The 15,413-nt window shown below is 34.4% G+C and overlaps 1 protein-coding gene across 1 annotated transcript in view; it reads right to left on the bottom strand.

Moving 5' to 3' along the window:
- Positions 1–15,413, bottom strand: part of LOC123671400 (cartilage oligomeric matrix protein) — a 56,550-nt gene that overhangs the window by 28,469 nt on the left and 12,668 nt on the right. Inside the window, exons 2-3 of the mRNA XM_045605236.1 lie at positions 4,752–4,922; positions 4,471–4,694 (exon numbers count right to left, since the gene is read on the bottom strand). Of these exons, the coding sequence (XP_045461192.1) occupies positions 4,471–4,694; positions 4,752–4,922 (395 nt within the window). The remainder of the gene's footprint in view (positions 1–4,470; positions 4,695–4,751; positions 4,923–15,413) is intronic.

Raw genomic sequence — 15,413 nt, 5'->3', positions numbered from 1 at the left:
AGAAAATTATTTGATATCATATTGTGTGGAATTATGAAGATTCAGGTCGAAATCACTAAAAATGCATTAGAAATATACTTATAGAATGATTATATTATATTAGGATCAAACACCGATTGCCGGTCTTTTAATGTAGACAAGAACGTATTCCGGGATTAGCTATTATGCTAGTCATATTTAATTAGAATTCTAAAGGATGGCTAATGAGTTCAGCAGTCGATTCCGAAAATTAATTAAAATGAAAAGTGAAAAATCATATTTGAAAATAAAGTTCAAATCGAAGAAAATTCGCATCAATGTATTTGCATTACGAAATTTATATGATATAGAAGCTTGTCGCGCGATTTGCCAACAATATATCCCACTCTACAAAAATATCAAGTCTAGCTATGCAAATTTGGACTTCCTTTTAATTATTTTGTTTAAATAGTAGGCTGGTGCCAGAATTGTCAAATAACTTGTTACTTCATTCAGTTGTTATGTGAAACCATCAATTAAATTTTTGTAAAAATCTTAATTTTGTTAGATAAGTAATATCCGAGGATCTCTCGAAAATTTTTAAATTTCAATTTTTATATTCACTTGAATCTTCCCCTCAATGTCTACCAAAAAACGATAATCAATAATTAGAATCAACATTCATCCACCATTTCAGTTTCAATATGGTAAAAGCTTCACGTCCTTCTTCGCTAGATTAACACCCCGCCGGTAACAACCAAACAATCTTAGACTCGATTGGACGGTGTCAGATACGACTGATGTCCCCGGTATAGACATGCGGGATGTTTCCGATTTAAAATTCGAACCAAAACAGGAGATTATTTTTTTCTGGAATGTAAGTTGATTGTTGAATGAAATAAAGGAAACAGTTCGTGAAGACGGAATAGTTTTTTTCGAAAAAAATGATATATTTAGAAGTCATTTCCAAATTATTTAGATATCTTTCGATCTCTTCCAGAAACGATAATCCAATGTAAAAATCAGCATTTATCCACGATTTCAATTTTCAATATAAAAAAAGCTTCACTTCCTTTTTCGCTAGATCGACATTCCAGGAATCAAACGATGTTAGACCCAAGTGGACAGTATCAGATATGACTGATGTCCCTGGTCTGGACATAGCGGGGTGTTCCCGTTACAAAATTCGAACCAAAACAGGAGATTATTTTTTCTGGAATGTACGTTAATTGTTGAATGAAATACAGGAAATAATTCGTGAAAACGGAATATTTTTTTCGAAAAAAAATCCATCTACAGAAATGAGAATACTGCGCACAATTAAGGGAGTAACATTACGAGACCAAATAAGGAGCAGCATCATACGGGATGAGTTGAAGGTTCAGGATGTTGTTCGACAGAATGGGAATTGATCGATTGGCAAAGTGGGCAAAGAACGAAAGACCCAAAACACGACGCCCTCCTGGCCGACCACCAAAAAGATGGCATGAGAGCTGGACATCTACGTCACAGGAGGCTGGATAAACAGAAAATAACAAGACAATAGTCTTAAGAAGAAGTGGAAGAAGAAGAAAAAAAAAATTATTTTCAGTATTCATTTACAAATTATTTAGATATGTTTTAACCTCTTCCAGAAACGATAATCCATCATAAAAAATAAGCATTCATCCACGATTTCAATTTTCAATACGAAAAAGCTTCACGTCCTTCTTCGATAGATCGACACTCCGATAACCAAATAATCTTAGACTCGAGCGGACGGTATCAGATAGGACTGATCTCCACATAGTCTGGACATAGTGGGATTATTTTCTGGAATTTACGTTTATTCAGATACACGATTTCCCTTTCTGGACATAGCTGGATGTTCCCGATACAAAATTCGAACCAAAACAGGAGATTATTTTTTCTGGAATGCACGTTAATTGTTGAATAAAATACAGGAAATAATTCGTTAAGACGATATAGCTTTTTTTTTTTAAATTTACATTCAGATTTCATTTGCATATTATTTAGATATATTTTGATCTCTTCCAGAAACGATAATCCATTATAAAAATCAGCATTCATCCACGCTTTCAATTTTCAATATATAAAAAAGCTTCACGTCCTTCTTCGGTCGATTGACATTCCGGGAACCAAATAATCTTAGACCCGAGTGGACGGTGTCAGATATGACTGATCTCCACGGTCCGGACATGTGGGAATATTTTCTGGAATCTACGTTGATTTTATTGAACAAAATAGAGGAAATAATTCATGAAGACCGAGTTGGTCTCGGAAATCTATTCAGATATTCAGATTTATTCAGATACACGATTTCCCTTTCTGGACATAGCTGGATTTTCCCGATACAAAATTCGAACCAAAACAGCAGATTATTTTTTCTGAAATGTACGTTAATTGTTGAATGAAATACAGGAAATAATTCGTGAAGACCGAATAGTTTTTTTCGCAAATGATTTTTATATTCGAAATTAATTTGCAAATTACTTAGATATCTTTTGATCTCTTCCAGAAACGATAATCCAATGTAAAAATCAGCATTCATCCACAATTTCACTCCCCAATACGAAAAACGCTTCACATCCTTCGTTCGATCGACACTCCGAGAACCAAACGATGTTAGACCCGAGTGGACAGTGTCAGATACGATTGATCTCCACGGTCTGGACATAGCAGGATTATTTTCTGGAATGTACGTTGAGTGTTGAACAAAATAGAGGATAAATTCGTGAAAACCGAATTGCTCTCGGAAATTTATTCAGATATCCTTTGACGCCTTCCAAAAAGGATAATCAATATTCATTTACGATTTTAACTTTTAATAGCTCCACGTCCTTTTCTGCATAATTATTATTTAACATTCAAATGCAATATTTTATTTCAATGAAATTGGTATTTTTGAAACTACCAGAAAAAAAATATCTTGAAAAGAAAAAAAAAATTTAACGGCCATATATACAGAATTTCTAGTCAGATTTTTACCATTAACGAATATAACCGAGAATTCGTGTTACGAATCTACCATAAAAATTTTCTAGGTTGATATATTCCAGGGTAATAGTTATAGTAATAGTTTACGGTTAAATCATCATCACAGAATACTTACTATCATCGTGATCAAATGATAGTAGACAATGGGTATCTGAGATTGTGTCTTGCGATCTAACAAAAGCATTCGACAGTATGAGTCATGAATTACTTATTGAAAAACTCCGTCTGCATGGCCTGGATGGACCACCAATGTTCATGATAATGTCATTTCTTAACGACAGACAACAGCGAGTTCAATGGCAGAATAAGAAATCTCACATGAAAAAAGTAAACTTTGGGATTCCTCAGGGGTCAATTTTGGGACCCATATTGTTTATAATTTTTATGAATTACCTAGAAATAACTGAGGATAATATCTATTTTTTTAATTACACTGCTTTTTGCTGATGACAACATGTTTTCCTCAGGGAAAATAATAGAATAGAATAGAATAATAATTGCAAGCTTCGTTAAGAATTTCATGTTAATACCGAAACAAAAGTTGATATTTCAGTAACACCTGAACCAATTGAGTTGAGTTTTTTAAAATAAATATAAAATTACAATTTCAAGCTTTACGCAGAATTTGGTGTTAATCGCGTCTTGAGGATCATAAAAAATTCAGAATACCTATCGAAAAAAAATTAAGAATGCTTGTTTTTCTTTTCGGATATGGTAGACGGCAAAAAAATATGCTTTCCATTTTTTTTTAAGTCTGATAGAGTTAGAAATTAAAATTAAAATTAAATTTTTCAAATATTCGAAAAACGACCCGTATGACAAAATCAAAAATAAAAAAATCAGTTGCAAAATAGCAAAATTATATAGGGCGTCCCAGAAGATTGCAACAAATAGATACCATGAATGAAGGTCATCATGGAGCACTCGTATGAAGAGGTTTCAATCGTCTGAATGGCGAATGCCTTCGTTTGGGATATTCAGGGTTTGTCGTATTCTTGACGGGACACCCTATATAGTCGGGATATAAAAAAAATTAGTTTGTTAAATTTCGATATCTCAAAATCTATCAATGGCATCCACCTGAAATTTTGTGAATATATAAATATATCATCGATGAAGTGAGTTATCCAAAAAATCACCTATGTAGCTTCCACATGGAAAAAATGATAAAGAAATCCATTATCCCCCTGTATCCTGTATCAGAGAATGTCTTTCGAACAACGGACTAATTTGTTTAGAATGTCTTCAGTTATTTGTTGGGGAAATTGGAGAAACGCCAAGATGCAAAATGAGACTAGAAGGGTGAAATTTTCAGGATGTTCATGGCATTTATTTTTTTTAATTGCAGAATATTGTTCTATGATTTGGTGCTGATATAATATAATGATATATATGAAGGTACAGGTACAAATATAGGTACCTGCAAAATTTCGTGAAAAATTACTTGAATACGAATTTGGACAAATGCACAAAAGCTCCTGTTTTCGCGTCAATACTTTTTTCAATTTTACTCACCACTTCGACTTTACTTTCATCTTCATTTTTGTACATTTCTCTGACGGCCTTTGGAGTGGCCACCATTCCATAAGAATTGCAGTTTATGTAGAGGGTTGCATGAGCACCTGGTTGCTTTTGATTTATTGCCAATATAAGGGACTTTACAATACTATCTTCTTCCAAAATATCTACAGTGAAATGTTGAATCCTCTTCTTACCTTCCTCCAGGGTTTCTACTATCACTACAGAAAAATTTAAAAATAGTAACCTCTTCAAATTCAACGAAAAATATTACCTACCCCTTTTCATTTTCCTATCAAGCAAAAGGGCAAATTTATCATCATTCTCTGGGAAAGTTATCGAAAATAACGTTTCAGCGAAACCTCTTGATCGCTTCTTTGGTTTGATATGCCTCAATGATAAGATCAGTTCATCGTTATTGATAACTTTCTGGAGTTCTTTGGTGATAACTGCAAATGTAAAAAAAAATCAGAAAAAAGTCTTAACGAATTTGAATAATATAGTACTGGATATACTGTTTGAGTTTAAGGGTGCAAGTAAGATATCTTAAATACTGGTATTTTCACTGATTCGATTTTGTTTGAGATAATTCTGGCAATTCGGCTTGGCATGGATCCCTTTTTTCCTTAAGGTGGCGCTATACAAAGAATTAACCAATCAAAATCATTTCAAAATTATTATTTGTTTCGTTAAAAGTCTTTAATTACCGATTTAAACTCAAAACGGCGTTGACAGAAAGACGACGTGATCGCCGCCATGAGAAACGATGCGGAAATCGAGTGAAAAAGGAACAATACCATTGAAATCCAAGAAGGCCGCTCCCTTCAAAAGTCATCACTTCAATCTTTAGGTTTTTCAAGAGTAGGAGAGTACACCATCTTAGGTGCAAGACTTTAATTTAGCATTTTCTTCTGCTTGTCATCATGACAGATTCAGAAGTAGCATATAAGGAAAAGAGTATATTGAAGTACTTCACGATAGAACAAGTTTCTCACTAGGATCCTTGACTACAAGAAGCGTATGCGTCAACGCACAAAAATGTGATGAAACTCATTTTCACCTCAATGGCTTCCTTAACGGGCCTAAATTTTGCCACAATAAGAATTCAGACAGAACAGTATATTCAGAACGTTTCACTGTTCGGTATGAAGTGTGTTCTGGAAGAATCATTGGGTCAGACAATTGCAAAAGTTTGATGTCTGCTCTTATATTGGACCAAATTACGATCTTCCTTTTCTCTAGCCACTCTACGATAACTTCAACGTGTTCTGATTTTCGACTTTAACAAAGTAGTGGTTGCTGAAGTCTAAAATGCTACTTGAGTGTGATCGTTAGCTACTTGCAAAAGCGTGCGTATTGAAGGAGACATGGTAAAAATATTTATTAAATGAAAATCTCCATACTTCACGTCAGTGCTTTCCTCATTTTTAATTATCCACATTGTTTTATCAGTCTACTCAATAAGTGTCTCTACCAAGAAAATTGGCGATCTGAATTTAGGTTGATCAGAATTTATGAACGAAGAACAAAAAACTAGTAATTTACAAGATAGGTTTAGACCTCGAATGAGTTCCTTAATGCTCGAAATCTGACATTCCATTAAAATTGGCGATCCGAATTTTGGTTTCTTTGTAATTTCGAAACAACTAATTGGATGGAAATGAAATTTTGCATTTAGAAGTAGAATAAAAGTTTGAAGCTTCTTGCAACATTTTATGTTGATATCTACAATCACCAGAATCGTAGAAAATTGAAGAAAAATACCTAATAATTACGTTTCCTCAAAACTCTCGGAGTGTTGATATAAAAAAATATTTCGAACTTCATTCAGAATTTTGAACTAATCGCATCAGAAGAACCATTGTAAATAAAATTGAATAAGAATATGGAAGAAAAATCGCCTAATATTACCGTGGCCACGAAAACGTCGGAGTTAAGTAGCTTGACATTTTAACCAACTACTTGACTTGAAAATCAAGCTCGTGAAAAATTGCATACTTGAGCTTTACTTGACATCATTTTAGATATTTATTGCTTGATTTGATATCAAGCTACTTGATATTACTTGAGCTTGATATGCATGCGTCGCACGGCATATATTTCTGCAATCTTAGACTAAATGAGGGGATTCCTCGAGCGTCGAGAGACTGAAGCATTCGCCAGTGTGACTTTATTAGTAGTTTTCTCACATTTCTAAGAAATCTTTTGGTAGATTTTGTTAGTTTCAAAATTATCTTTCCAAAATTGGCCAAAATGGATAAGGATTTTTTATCAACGCCAGCATCTTCAGCTCCTTTTGAATTTCCAGAGCTGCTCTTACAGTTACAAAAACCGGCAATAGGTTAGGCGGCAAATCTACAAGATGCCTCATGTGTATTAGATCCTGGATGGAAAATAATTAAATCAAACAAAGCTTGGAGGTTTCTCAATATCAAGAAACTAAATTATTTTATTACTTTTTATTTTGTTATGATTTAAAGTGATTTGATTTATGTTTCTATTTCAAAAAAGTTGATATTGTCGATTCTTTTATGCAATAAGTTTAATGAATAAAAGTGTTTTTTGCAAAGTTCCTTCTCATTTCATCATTTTATCATTTATGTGACACTACACAATAAAGCTGCTAAAAATCAAGTATCTTGATATGATTCAAGTACTTGATAAATAAATAATCGACTTGAGATTGAAAAACTACTACTTGACTTGAACTTTACTTGAAATCAAGTTAAGCTCAAGCCAAGTAGTTTGAAAATCAAGCACCATATTGAAAAAAAATCTGATATTTGAGTGACAATAGACCATTGAGTTGAGATTTGGGAAATTGAAAAAAGAATATCAGTTTCAATCTTCATACGAAATTTCATGTTGATTGCTTTTTCAGAACCATATAAAATTCGAATTGAGTATAAAAAAAAAAATGAGAAAAGTCAGAAAATGTTCAGCGCTCGTTCATTCATGTCTTTCCTTTCGAAAGTTGAATGGTGTTTGCATATGGACGAACAAAATTGACTTTGATCACAAAATTATTCCGCACTGGAACGAATGTGCAAAACTGAGCGAGAAGAGGAAAAAATTAGTTCGAAAAATTGACTGTCTATAAAGCATTTCTTCAATAATTTCTCACTCAATTCACCCAAATTCTAGTACATAGATCCTGATGAATCGCCACTCCTCAGAAAAAATGAGTGTGATTAAATCTCTGCTTTCATTCTGCGGAGTTACGCGGAAATACGAAACGCCAGCCTCACAAATAAGCACGACGATCCGGCTCTCAAATAATCATCCCATATTTGTAAGTACTGCAAAAAAACGCGGCTATGCTGTGAAATACCCGCATAACCGCATTTCACGCGTTCTCGGACGATGGTCTCCTCATCGATTTTTCAACTGTGACCCCAACGAGACTTTCTCATCTGTCAATTGGGCTAGATTCTACGAATGGTTGCAATCAACAACCTATATGTCGTGAAAGAAAATTTTTCTATGAACTGCAATGTCCAAGATGCAAAGAATTCTATGCATCTTGACTATGACCAAAGAGTACCGGAATTTGGGCCATTGCCCAAATTCCGGTACAGAATATGTATATGTAGTTCATTCAGGAGTTATTGATATCTCTGGTGGCTGTGCAAACTCTGGTCTAGTACTACAATTTTTGATTTGTTGTAGTTTTGTCGTATCTGCTATCAATTTCGAAAAAAAAATCAAATAGCCCTGTAGTAATCCTCAAGAAAATCCAAATTATTATAAACATCCAGTTTGAAAGCTGTGATGAATAAATTAGTTATAAGTTTTGGTACTTATTTACCCATACTGTAGAGAAGATTAATAAAGATTCGATAAACTGATATAAGCATCACTAAAAAGTACGACTAAACAAGAAACATTCTGTATCTCGAGAGCAAAGCGTTTGCGGGTTCATGTTCATGGGATTTTTTAATTTGATTACCTACTGATTTCTTAAGAGAAATCAGAAAGTAATCAATGTTCAAATTTTAATCAATGTTTAAGCAAATGGTGTAACTGGTCATTAACGTATTCATTAGGAATGTGGTTTGCTTAAGTAGTCCCCCTCTTTTTATACGTAGAGTTGACTGAAATAATAAAAAATATAGGTTCTAATTTAAAAATCTTGAATTTTCATGAATTTGATCTGTCCAAGTTCATGATTTTCTGATAAACACCCTGTACATTTTTGGTCCAAACTGGAAACACTCCTATAATACTACGTATTTTGCAGAATGGGAAATGAAAAAGTGAGTCTTCGTCGCCAATATTTTTTTCATAAGAATCCCATCAACTCATGAACCGTTGAGGATACACCCAAGGTATGGCATATTGCTGAAAATGTCATCAAAGAAGCTATACAAAGATGCAATAATATACCTGGTGTGCCATTTGAAATAAGGAAGTACTAGTCTGTTTCCGGTATAACCGAAGTTGTAGAGATCTGAGAATATTTTAGGGCAAATTTTCAGCGCAAAATTATGATTAGTTTTCCATAAACTAAGAGGCCATCGCGGTAAATAATACTAATAAATCAGTTTATTGTTCATCACAAATACACCTGGATAACAGGCCAATTGAAAGGTCCCCGGTCTACCATAGTAAAACACATTTTTTTGCAAAATTCGATTTCATTATTCAACATAGTTGCCTTCGAGGGCGATACAGCGATTATAGCGATCTTTCAACTTTTCGATACCATTTTTGTAGTACGATTTGTCTTTCGCTTCAAAATATGCCTCAGTTTCGGTGATTACTTCTCCATTGGCGCTAAATTTCATTCCAACGAGCATTCTTTTGAGGTCTGAGAACAGGAAACAGTTGCTGAGGGCCAGATCTGGCGAAAACGGTGGATGCAGAAGCAATTCGAAGTCCAATTCATGCTATTTTGCCATTGTTTTCATTGATTCGTGACACGGCGCATTGTCTTGATTGTGATGAAATAGCACCTTTTTTTCTTCAAATGGGGCCGTTTTTTATCGATTTCGTCCTTTAAACGATCCAATAACGTTATATAATAATCGCTGTTGATGGTCTGGTCCTTTTGGAGGTAACCATGAATATTACCTTGCGCATCCCAGAATACTGATGCCATAACTTTGCCAGCTGACTGTTGTGTTTTTCCTCGCTTTGGATTCGGTTCTTCGTGTGCAGTCCGTCGATTGGACTCCGGAGTGAAATGATGAAGCGATGTTTCATCCATTGTCACATATTGACGCAAAAATTCACCTTCAAACACTGCTCAGAATCATGCACGTTTTTGCTTTAGATCGATTGTGAGCTCGCGCGGTAACCATTTTGCACACAGCTTTCTCATGTACAAATATTCGTGAATGATATGAGTTACACGTTCAGGTGATATCTTCACAATGTCTGCTATCTCGATCAACTTCACTTTACGGTCATTCAAAATTATTTTGTGAACTTTTTTGATTTTTTCGTCGGTACAGCCTCTTTTGGACGTCCACCGTCTTCGGTGCTCATTTCACCACTTTTAAACTTAGTATACGTGATGGTTGATTTTCTTGGTGCAGACCCCGGAAACTCTTCATCTAGCCAAGATTTTGCTTCAACTGTATTTTTTCTCTTCAAAAAGCAATATTTTATCAGCACACGAAACTAAAAATCATATGGATTTAAGACAAGCACCGCCATCTGTGCATCAGACCGGGAACTTTTCAATTGGCCTAATATGTCTGGAAAGCATTTGACCAAAAAGCATCTGGAATTCACTCGAACAAAGAAAACATTAGATACATGAATTTAAATGTTTTTTCAGACTTAGGCTATTAAAAATTAATTAGGAATTAATCAGGGTGTTACACCGAGTTTTTGATAGATTCAGCAGATATTTTCACTAGCATATATCGTGTTTCCCTAGTTTTTCAGGTAAACTGATATTCACTTATTCTAGGTGTATGCAGTATACCTACTTAAAATTTCAGAATTCTCCCAATACTCAATACTGTGAGAAGAATTTTAGGAAAAGAAGAAGACAAGTCATTACAGCCTGGAATTAGCAGTGGAATCCTGTGCAATACGATTACACCTTTAAACGATGATTGAATAATTTAAGTCTCACCAAAATCAAAAGCATCGAATATATCAGTCGGAATAGCATTTTTGAACTGGCTAAAGAGCACCTGGATTTCAATCAGTCGAAGACAACATAAAATCATTAAATTAATTAGCGTATTATGCCCTGATTTTCACTTATGAAGGAATAATAAAATATCGGTTTCTGAAATGAAATCAGAGCCTCATCAAGAAGTATTCTCAGCATACAATTGACGAGTTCGCTCTACCCGTACTTATAAGCTGCTTTATTCATATGCAGGATTCATATCATTCGTGGATTGGAACATTCAAACCCACACTTAAAATTTCGGCTATGATGTGTACAAATTAGGCAGCATCCAAATTATACGTCATAAGTTGTTCCCCATTCTTACTACTGTTGAATATATTTATTCGATTTCAATTCAACGCAATATGATTTCATTAGAATATTTTATGTGTAAAGATACAAGGTCTTATTCAAATACTTGAATGAATTTTATATTCGAGTCAGTCCGAAGAGTATATTATTTCTTCAACGATTGACCACACGACACTATTCGTATATAACTGCAGTAATTACAATGAACCTATTTGTTTCATTAGGTTTACAACATCGCACGCATAACTGTTTAGCCTAATCGGGCTAGAAAAATATACCTTTCTTCATCTGAGAGACCTTGTAAAGTGCTCTAAGATTTCCGAGTGGGTTGACGCTAGTTAAGCAATTTGTTCTACAGACTTGAACCTACTTATAAGAATTGCATTGGACGAGTATTGTTAAAAGGTACATGATTTTATGGAACAATGCCTAATTTTACGATTTTCACGGATAATCTTCTTTTTAATAGAAATGAGCATCATCCGTCATTTTTAAATATCCAAGAACACATAATATCCAGTAATCACACTTATATGTGAAAACAAGAAACAACAGCTTCAAGTCAATAAGTTTTTCGATTTGGGAGCTAGTTAGCTGATCCATTAACATTCAGCTGATGTTAAATAATTAGGTATAATTGAATTTTCAATATATTTATTAATATATTCAGTTTCCACTCTTCGTAACTTATCTTGCCAATTCCATAGAATTCCCTAATCACCTTATTCGTGAATTTAACAACAATTTACACTTCTGTTTCTAGTCTAGACTTCTATACAACAACACTTGGGTACAGCGGTTACGATTACTATTCCTGATCTGAATGTAATATTCACTGTATAATATTCACCGATATCTAACAAGCTCAAGAGTGGCGCTATGTTTCCGCACAGATCGAGTATAATACTTGAAACTGATGAATGATTTTAGTAAATATAGTTTCCCTAGTAGTCACTTAGAGGAAGCTAGAATATTTCGATTATACAAGGATTGTCTAAGTTTCATTGGCTAATATAGTTCCGTCCGGGTGCCGATGTGGTTACTTTCATTGGCTGAAGCTATGCTCATTTATCACCTCTTGATCATCCTTCTTATGGTTAGGATAGACCAGTGCGGATCCTTCGGGGATTAATGAAATGGGCATTTTTATTCGGTTTTAGTTTGTTGTATGACTGATTCTTTCCATTTATTTGGAGCCAATCGAAGTATGCTAAGTAGACTATCTCCTTACCTGATGCCGGATGCGACTTTAAGTTCTCTTGAAAGGCCACATTCTCTTCTTATCCTCGTTTTGTTTTTAGTGGTAAGTTGCCGTACTAGGTTTATATGAGTCTGATTTACACCTTTTCGTTCCAATCGTTCGATAGCATCCTTCAGTCTGACTCTATCAAATGCCTGCTGAAGCAGGTCTATAAAGCAGTAACATCATCTATAAAATATCTTGTAAAGACTGTCCAGCCACATATGTAGGACAAACTGGTCGGTACCTTAAGGACCGAATTTCTGAACACAAAAGAGACTCCCTTAACATCCTCAATCCATTGAAGAACAAAAAAGAAAATAATACTGCATTAGCGGAGCACGTAAGAAATCTCCTTCATTCATTTAATTTCGATCCAGGCTCAGTAGGAATATTAGGTAGGCAGACAAATTTAAAGGAACGGTTATTAAATGAGATGATATCCATAAAACAGGACAAAAATTCCATCAATAAGAGAAATGACATAGACAATTTGAATACCGCGTACTATTATTTAATAGGAAAAATGAAAGATTGATAGAAGTTGTTGTCCAACCAAGATTCCACGCGCATACTCCATAAACAACTGATATGCTAACCTCAGTTTTTAAAAAGTCCTTTATGCAAGCAGTTGTTATCATTTACAACATTTTAATTATTGACAACGGAACCACTTACCACACAAAGTGAAAATGTAAGTCGACAACTCAGTCAAAACACGATATTTTTCTAACATGTTTCCTCACTTTCTGAATTTATATGTTTGTAAAGATTTAAAAAATAAGATTTTAACTTTTAATGTTGTAATTTCGTGCATCTGTATTTGATTGTAGTTCTTGTTGTTCCATTTCAGAGCCCTGATGAAGACTTTGAAATAAAGTCGAAACTAGTTGGCCTTTTTTACAGAAAGTTGGTTTTGTGAATAAATCCCTGACCTAGAAACCTGTTAAAGATTTGCTTATTAAACTCTATGGATTTCTCTATTATAGCTGGCTCAGGATGAATATTACATCTATTGTAGACCTATTCGAACGAAAACCTTGCTGCCTCTACCTTAGTAGTAATTTTGTTCGCAAGTATTTTAGTTAACAATTTTAGTACACTGCTAAGTAACTTCCTCTGTAGTACTTCGGATTCAATTTTGGCCTTTTTTTGTATACAGGTATCATTATGCTATTCTCCATTGATCAGGTATTCTCCACTACTCAGGTAACAATCCAGTATACTCTGTTCTCTGGTACATCTTCATCAGCTCTTTCTCGATTGTTGAGCCTCCATATTTGAGTAATTTAATTTAATTAATTCAAGATGGCGGGCGAAGACGAACAGTTTGAAAGTGACTCTGTTAAATCTGGCAGAGAAAGTGAATTTAAATGCGTTCAATGCAGGAAAAAAGTAGTGGAACCGGTGGAGTGTTATAAGTGCTCTGAAATTTTCCACCCAAAATGCATGGATCAGGCCGCAGGTCAAAAATCCACAATTTGCAAGCACGAAGAAGGAAACATCAGAAAACTCGCAAGAGAAATCAACGAACTTCGAAATGAAAAAGATATTCTGAGCATTGAGTTAACATACATCAAAGAGTTACTCAAGGAATCTCGAGAAAAAAATAGAATACTCATGGAAAATAATGCACTTCTGAAAAATCATACTGAAGATGTCGAAAAAACTGATAATATAATAAAGGTTAAAAATGTAAACAAAGAAAAAAGTGGACAATATAAAGATGATAACAAAAGTCAAAGTCAAGACACAAGGAATGAGAAAAATAATGAAATGTCATATGCCAAAAAGACGGTACACAGAATATTGGAACTACCCTCTCATAGAACTGATGCAGTTGATACGTCTAAAAGTCAAAAAGCTTATGTCAACGTAGAACGTCAAATCAGCATAAACAACAAACAAACGTCAGCACTGGATGGGGAATGGACAACGATTATACGCAATAAAAATAAACCTAGGAGTGAAGTAATATGCACAGGCTCAAAAAAAACGACAAACTCTATAATAAAGGGAGCAGCCAAACGGAAATGGATCTATGTTGGCAGGATTCAAGGCAAGGACATCACTGAAAAACAAATAAAAGATTATCTTGGAGAAATGAATCAAAATGAGGAAATAGAAGTGAAAAAGCTGAATACGCAAGGCAGCAATTCAGCTTTCAGTGTTGGGGTACAAACAGATGAGTTGTTCAAATCAATCTGTAGTCCGGAGATCTGGCCTGAGGGGGTCATAGTGAGAGAATTTTCCTTTCGGAATTTATTTCAAAAACCTGGAACAAGAAGGAGAGGGGCTGTTGCTTCCCAATTCAACTGAATACACTGATCCAATTTCTGTTCTTCACCAAAATGTTCAGTCTATAACCAATGTAATCGATAACATAGAAGATATGATTCAAACTTTGGATAACTTGAAAGCAATATGTGTAACTGAACATTGGAAAAGTTTTGAACAACTTCAGAACCATAACATCAAAGGTTTCCACATAGCCAGTGCCTTCTGTCGCAGCGAATTCAAACATGGAGGAAGTGCCATTTATTTAAAAAAAGGTATCAAATATCAAGAAAGAAAAGACATATTTAAACTTTCAATTGAGAAGATAATGGAAATTGCCTCAGTTGACATGAAGATAGGTACAAAAATTATCACTTTAATATCACTGTATACTACCCCAGGGGAAACAAAAAAATTCCTGAAAAAATTTGAAGAGCTTCTTCAGATGATATGCTGGGAAAACAAAACAGTAATTATTGCAGGCGATTTCAATATTAACCTCCTTGATAAATCCAATGAAAGTACAATCCAGTTCCTTGATTTACTTGATTCATACGGAATAAAAGCTAGCATCAACGAGCCAACAAGATCAACCTTATACAGTAAATCTTGCATAGACAATATTCTCATCAACCAACAAAACTTTACAGCAGAATTAAAAAAAACAAATATTTCAGATCATGATACAGCCCAGATGATAACAATAAAGGAGCAGATACACCAAAGTCAGAAATACCAATATAAAAGAATTGTAACATCAAACCACTTGCAAAATTTAGCAGAAAGTCTGAAGCTCTTGGATTGGAATGTTTTATACAACATTCCAGATGAGTTGGTAGAGGAACAATGGAATACCTTCACAAATTTATTCAAAAACAAACTAGACCAGGCATGTCCAATGAGAAAGATGAAAGTTGCTACGAAAAAAACTCCAAAACCAAGAAGTGAGGAAATAATAAACTGTAAGACCAGACTCGA

The sequence above is a fragment of the Harmonia axyridis genome, chromosome 1, assembly GCF_914767665.1.
Source record: "Harmonia axyridis chromosome 1, icHarAxyr1.1, whole genome shotgun sequence".
Classification (NCBI taxonomy): domain Eukaryota; kingdom Metazoa; phylum Arthropoda; class Insecta; order Coleoptera; family Coccinellidae; genus Harmonia; species Harmonia axyridis.
Note: the sequence above shows the minus strand (reverse complement) of the source record. Positions and strands in the feature narration are given on the sequence as shown.